At 48.6% G+C, this 7,255-nt stretch overlaps 1 protein-coding gene across 1 annotated transcript; it reads left to right on the plus strand.

Annotated features, from left to right (window-relative positions):
• Positions 1–953: 953 nt before the first annotated feature.
• mycn (MYCN proto-oncogene, bHLH transcription factor) lies at positions 954–6,963 on the plus strand. Its single transcript, XM_084700766.1, has 3 exons — positions 954–1,080; positions 1,496–2,156; positions 4,886–6,963. Exons 2-3 carry the CDS (start codon positions 1,505–1,507, stop codon positions 5,656–5,658), a joined length of 1,425 nt encoding a protein of 474 aa, XP_084556892.1. The 5' UTR covers positions 954–1,080; positions 1,496–1,504; the 3' UTR covers positions 5,659–6,963.
• Positions 6,964–7,255: the final 292 nt, after the last annotated feature.

Raw genomic sequence — 7,255 nt, forward strand, 5'->3', positions numbered from 1 at the left:
GACCCCTTTTGGGTAGAGAAGCAGCTGTTCTGAATTCTCGTTTCCCATAAGCACATTATTGTTCAACGAAAAGATGTCATTGGGCGTTTGTTTGAAAGCTGTTCCCTTGAAGAAGCTCAATGTCAAGGTCTACCTCTGTGCCCTTGCCAATGCGAAGCATAATTACAGATGAGATTTCCTACAAACCTGTCATTAGAAAAGGGAATGGGGATGACTCAAGGCTAGTCACCGCCTGTGGTTACGCAACAGACCCATCGCGCTTGAGTTTGTTTGCAGAGACTGTCGGGTAGGCAGAGAGCGTGGTAGCCAATACAAAAGGCTGTAGATTTGACTGTTTTTTAAACAAGCGAATTCCTGCGTGTAAAAAAGTATCAGAATACGGTCAAATTCAGCTTCTAGAAAACAACGAACAGTTTGTTGACGTAACCCTCGATCTAAATTAGTTGGAAAGATGCGCGTGTAGTACTGTTGAGTACTGACTTAGTCCACTGGGGGGCGCAAGGCGTCTGACTCTTTGATCTTGGTATGCCGTTACCTCAATGCCCCTCAGACAATGGTATGAGTTGGTCTAGGGTTTAAGGGTTGGGTAATGCATCAGTCGAGTCTGTTACAAGCACAAGGGTACACTTTCGTGGAGGGAATTTACAACGCGTTTTTATTTGAATAATATAATGATTCATTATATAAATAAAGAAAACAAGACTACATTTAAGCTACTCGTAAAGAATATGCCCACCATAACTGTATATATTTTTTCAGTAGAGAAAACAAATCATAAAATGCATTAATGCAGTGGCACATGATTTTGTATTCGCTTGGGAGTCATTGGAGCCAGTCTCGAGCTCACATAGCCATCCTGCCTGCCCGTCTGCCGCGCGCCCCGCCGCACCAACCCCGACAGCCCCGCCCTGTGTGGGCGGGGTCTGGACTCCAACACAGAGATTTGAGTGTATAACACAGCACCGCCTGATACAAAGTGTGTCAGAGAACTGTCTGCGTTACACACGAGTAGATGTGCGCTCAATATCTTGAGTCTACTACTGACTACAAGAGTGAAAACATACCACGACTCAGGGCAAGGTGAGCCTCTTCCTATTTCAGAGGGGATATGAAGCATTTCCTTTGTGTTCTCTCTCAGTGCTGTCTTTTTGTCGTAGGTTCTGTGTGTTTACTTAAACATGTAAGGATTGTCACTGATCTTGCAAGTGTTAAAGACGTTAAAAACTGCTAGGCTATAATGCCCTATTGTACTCTGAAGCTCCAACATCACTATCCTTCCTCTAAGATGGAAAGGTGACTGGGACCTAGATGGGGTCACAGTCTTCACTCCCTTTTGGGATTTTTTGTGAATTAAGTGTCGGCTACTTTAGTTCTGTGTGGAGATGCTCGATTTGGTCTTAGATTTGACCGTCATCGGGTTAGGCTACTTAATGCAGGTAAAAATACATTTAATTGAAAGAATATTGTGGCTAAAGTATTTTTGTCCCTTCTGAAGGCTTTTCAAATGTGGGATACAATGCCGGCGACAATAAGTAAAAATTCCGACTTGGAGTTCGACTCCTTACAACCCTGCTTCTACCCGGACGAGGACGACTTCTACCACGGCGGTCCTGACGCCGCGCCACCGGGAGAGGACATCTGGAAGAAATTCGAGTTGCTGCCCACGCCGCCCCTTTCTCCCAGTCGAGCAGCGCTACCGGGAGAGTTGGCCAACGCGTCCGGGGATTCCGGTCTCGTGGGTTTTGGATTAGGCGACCCTCTGGACTGGGCTTCTGAGCTCCTGTTTCTGCCCGAGGACGACGTCTGGGGGACGTCAGACGGAGACCTGTTCGGCTCCGCTTTGGATAGTAACCCCAATTCCATCATCATCCATGACTGTATGTGGAGCGGATTCTCCGCCCGGGAGAAGCTCGAGCGCGTCGTTACCGAAAAGCTAGGCAAAGCCATCTCCTCCGCAACCGGTTGTGGCGGCGGAGTTAGCAAAAGCGTAATCGTCAAGGCACCGGAGTTGAGCCGTGCCGAGTCGGAGTGTGTGGACCCTACCATAGTCTTTCCCTTCCCTGTCAACAAAAGAAACGGTAGCAGCAGCACAGGTCCAGTCGGGACCGTCCCCTCCTCCTCCCACTGCAGCGCCGAGGAGACTCCGAGCGACTCAGGTGAGTGACTTATGGTGAAGATGCGTGAAAGCGCCTTTGTTGTTGAGCTTTCTATAACAGCTGATACACAACAGCCTGAAAAACGCACCAATTTGCTAGGGTGGGCTGGCTGCTGATGAAATGTAGCCTATAGTAACAACGCATTCAAGACAACGTAGGCCTAGAGCCTATTTAACATACAATAAATGTCCATGCTTTTTATTAGTGATGTCATTATTAGCCAACAATTAGCTGGAGTTGAAGTAGTAGTTTGCTGATTGGAAGTAGAGTTTGTATGACTAACCCTGAATCCGATTACCTCGTTACATTCCAGACACGCACACACACACACACACACACACACACACACACACACACACACACACACACACACACACACACACACACACACACACACACACACACACACACACACACACACACACACACACACACAAACACTATAGCCGTGAGTGGTGACACAGTGAACGAGGTTTATGTAATGGACTGGGGCTTCATCCGGCAGATGGCAGTAAACGTGGGACTGTGTGTACATTACGAACTAAGACCCAGTTGGCATCGCAGCCTTAGCCTACTAAAAGACACTAGTAGCCCAGTTCCACACACCGGTCTCGCTGTTCGTGTTGTGATGTGTATCTTCGTCGCCACCGTGCAGGCAGCAGCGCCAGGCTAGAGCGTGCTAAGTAGAAGTGATTACATTATAAAGTGCCTGTTTCACGGCTTGGTGCAAGTTATGATCATGCACGGATTAGAGAAATATGTTGAGCGCCGTGGGTGTTACAATGCTGCTGACATATTTCACTAATCCTATCCTTTGTTACGGGGTCTGAGCATAACATAACATTGTGTAGGCCAGTGGTGCTATAACAAAGGACTACATGGAAATATAAGGACTCTTTATCTTTGTATGGGGAGCTTGCCACAAATTAGAACAATTGGAATCCGTTTAACTGTTCAACTTCCGTTCGTTTTAAGCATGCATCGTCCGTGAAACAAAACTCACGTGAGTCAGAACACCATGGTCTTTGTTGTGGGCCGGCTGCTAAACGGTAGTAGAAAGACCTCCAACTTGGCAGAGAAAACTAGACTAGGCTTGCCAAACCGCCCCCTGACTGGACCGCGGCCTAAAGAAAGAAGCTAGAGGAGGGCCCTGTTTCTTTTAAGGGGTGACAGCTTTGAACAAGCGCTCCCTCTCGACAGCTGTCTTCCTGGCGCCGCTCCAGCGCCTCGGCTTAAAGGGTGATCCGATCGCCTGCCGCCCCGCCAGCCTGCGGATAATACGGTTGCAGGGCTCTTCCGCCGCTTGCAGCGTTAAGTCGCGTCTCTCTCTCTCTATGTCTCTGTCTCTGTCTCTGTCTCTCTCTCTCTCTCTCTCTCTCTCTCTCTCTCTCTCTCTCTCTCTCTCTCTCTCTCTCTCTCTCTCTCTCTCTCTCTCTCTCTTTCTAACTCTTTGTGTGTCTTTTAACTGCGCGCTCTTCATTTCCCCATCAAAGAGGCTCCGCAGACTTAGAGAGAAAAAAGAGAAAACGGTAGAAGGTTTTAGAATAGACATTACCCTAGTGTTCCAAATTCTACCCCCACCCCTCCTCTTTTTTGGCACTATATTGAAGATAATGGGATTACCACAGAATCAACAGTTCAGACGTAAAACACTGATAAGATAGGCTATGACTGCAAGTTTATGCCTTTAACAATATAATCACATTATTCATTGCAACTAAAGGACCCAGGTTTCTCTCTCGCTACTCATTCTGCTGCATCAGGAAACAAAGAAGGCAACTTCTCGGCCATGTCTGCTCTACTGATCCCCATTTTCTTGACAGCCTACCAGCTAGACTGTGTACCCACCCAGCCTTCTGCTCAGGGCTGTGGGGGCTCACATACCAAACAGCCCCCTCTCAGACTCACATGTGGTGAGACGGGCCACGCCCCCTAACACCCAGCTGAGCCCTCTGCCGTCGTGCTGTTTTGATAGCTGTGCCAGCCAGAGTGTGGGTGTAGGTGTGAGTGTGTGTGTGTGTGTGTGTGTATGTGTATGTGAAGCGTCTGATGTGGGTTCGAGTAAACTGTAAAATGCCACACTGTACTGCATGGGGCTTAGCTGATAATGATAGCCATTATCGCAAAGGCATTTTAACTGGGCCTCACACACACACGCACACACACACACACAGACACATTCTCCCCCCTGTCTTCCCCTTCTTTCTCACACTCAGGACTTAGTTTCCACCTCCTCTCATCTTCAAAGAGAGCGATTTATGATAAGTTTGGGCTGTAATATAGGTTTTACGATGAGAGCACTGAGCTGTAGAAGAGTGTTGAGTTGAAGCTGAATGAATTTAGAAGTTCAGTGAGATATGGAGAAATGACCAGACCGGCTCAGAAAGACAGCATGCCACACACAGAAGTCTCCCTCTAAAGCTTAAAGAGAAGGAGAGAGAGAGAAGGAGAGAGAGAGAAGGAGAGAGAGAGGGGGAAAGAGCAGAGTTAAACAGGGCCTCAGTGTGAATTAATGCATAACTGACTGACACTGAGCATTACTCTTTGTGCAAACAAGTCTCGCTGAGCAATACTCTTGCACTCTCTCACACACACACACAGACAGATAGGCACACACACGTACACACACACACACCCACACACCTGTCACCTGTTAGCACCACAGATTAGTCGAAATAGCTGGTGTCTTAGCCAATCATCATCACTCACGCTGTGTTTCTCTTTCTCAGAGGAGGAAGGAGACGATGACGATGACGAAGATGACGACGAGGATGACGAGGACGAGGAGGATGACGAGGAGGAGGAGGAGATTGACGTGGTCACCGTGGAGAAAAGACGCAACGGTATGTCACCCATGGCGACCGGCACCGTCACTATCTCGGTGAGGCCCAAGGTTGGAGGTTCCTCGGGGTCTGGTGCTGTGAGCCGATTGGCTAGCCGGGCGCCCCAAGAGCTGATCCTGAAGAGGAGCTCAGTCCACCAGCAGCAGCACAACTACGCTGCCCCCTCCCCCTACGCCTCCGACGACGACCCCGCCCCGCCCTCCAAGAAACACCGCGGCGACGGCCCGCGACCCTCGGCCAGGACCAACTCCTCCTCATCTTCCTCCTCATCCTCCTCATCATCGCTCTCCATGGGCGCCTGCGGCTCCGTCTCCGCGACGACGTCCTCGCGGTCCAAGCGCAGCGCCTGCGGGGACAGCAGCCCGCGGGGGGGCGGCGGCGGCGGCTCCGACTCGGAGGACAGCGAGCGGCGACGCAACCACAACATCCTGGAGCGCCAGCGACGCAACGACCTGCGCTCCAGCTTCCTCACGCTCCGCGACCACGTCCCCGAGCTGGCCCACAACGACAAGGCGGCCAAGGTGCTGATCCTGAAGAAGGCGGCCGAGTACCTGGTCTCCCTGGAGACCGAGGGAGAGCGCCTCCAGCAGGAGAGAGACAAGCTGGCGGCCCGGAGACACCAGCTGATGAGGCGGCTGGAACAGGCCAGGACTCGCTAACCTGGGCCATCTTACACACACACACCCCCATGAGCCCTCTTCGCATTCTCTGTAGATGCACACGCAGTCCTGTCCAGTATATACACGCTCAAGTGTATCCACACATACATGCACACACACTACACACACACACACATATATACGGTTGAGTCTCAGAGACAGAGGGGGTTGTTGGGACACTTGGACTTTCACTGCCGCCACTTTTTTTGCACATTTGTTGACGTTGAGAATGTTGAGGGTTTACTTTATCAATCCAGTCACGCCGAGGACGAAGAGCACCAGGCGGAGTGGGAGGGAGGAGGGAGGAGGGGACTCCAGTCTCGTCCTTCTCTCTCATTGTTGTTTTTATACCTTGTATTTTTTTGTACTCACTGTGACGCTAGCCCCAAACCAGGTGACCCCCAACCAGTAGGGGGCTGTGGGTCAAAGGTCACACAGAGACTCAGCACGCTTTGCCTTCACCACTGTAAACTGAAGACACACATCCACCTCTGACCTCCAGGTTCCAAATACAATGTCACAAAGGACTTGTAGACTCCCTTCGCCTCACCCTTTCTCTCTTGTCCCCACTTTTCTTTCCTCCTCTCTGATCCCCTCTCCTCACTCCTCCTCCGCTCCTCCAGCTCTCCTCTATCTTGTTCTCACTGGTGCTGAAACAGTCAGTGGATGAATAACTGTGCACCTTGCTAGCCGACACTTTTGTAAATAACGATACTGTACAGATACAAATACTCAATCTGCCTTGTTTTGTAGAGTTTTTTTGTCTGGTTTTTATACGTCAAGAAGCTGCCAATAATTAGACTGGAACTTTCTATACATTTGAACGTACTGTAAGGCCACCTTTTCAGAGGGTCACCAAACTTTGTATATAACAATATATTGTTTTGTTGCTGTTGTTATTGTTGTTTATTTTCCTTATTTCTCTTCTTTGTATTGAACCATATTACTAATCCACCTCTTAATGCTTTAGTGTGACCCTGATACATACTAAAATGTACACCTATATTTTCGTATGAAAATGAGTTCTCACTAGATATCACGTCACCTTGACATTTTCCTTTCTCAATATGAAATAATTATTTTGTACAGAAATGTGTTTTTATCACCCCGTACCCCTGCCTCACTCTTTACTTTCTTTCCTGCTTTCTTTCTTTCTTGTTTATATACTTGTAACTATCGGGTGCAGAGAACTGGGTAAACTGATATAAGATTGTTGTTTTTTTCATTCTTAAACTGTACATCTAGTGCTTCAACTCATAGCACTTTGAAATACCTCATTTTGAAAAATAAATAGACCTTGAAAAATATCTCTCTGTGTGGTTCTGACTCATTCAACTTCAACAGTGATAAACACTCCTTCACTCTATTTCTCTGTTTCTGTCTCTCCTGTGTTTCCCCGCTTTCTTTCTTTCTTTCTCTGTCTCTTCCTGTCTTTCTCTTTTCCTTTACTCCATGTCTCTCTCTGTTATTTTCTCATCCTGATATACTCTTCTTCACAAAGGAATAAAAGAGTGTCCTGCAGCGAACCCCCCCATCCCTCCCACACCCTCCCACACACACCTACGCACACACACTTCAAGTGGACAGGAACACACAC

The sequence above is a fragment of the Hypomesus nipponensis genome, chromosome 6, assembly GCF_054491055.1.
Source record: "Hypomesus nipponensis isolate SF chromosome 6, ASM5449105v1, whole genome shotgun sequence".
NCBI lineage: Eukaryota > Metazoa > Chordata > Actinopteri > Osmeriformes > Osmeridae > Hypomesus > Hypomesus nipponensis.

Bases quoted from the DNA above. Each gene is read 5' to 3' on its own strand.
- mycn (XM_084700766.1), top strand. From the start codon at position 1,505: ATGTGGGATACAATGCCGGCGACAATAAGTAAAAATTCCGACTTGGAG. The intron at 2,157-4,885 runs GTGAGTGACTTA...TCTCTTTCTCAG, and splicing joins GGAGACTCCGAGCGACTCAG to AGGAGGAAGGAGACGATGAC.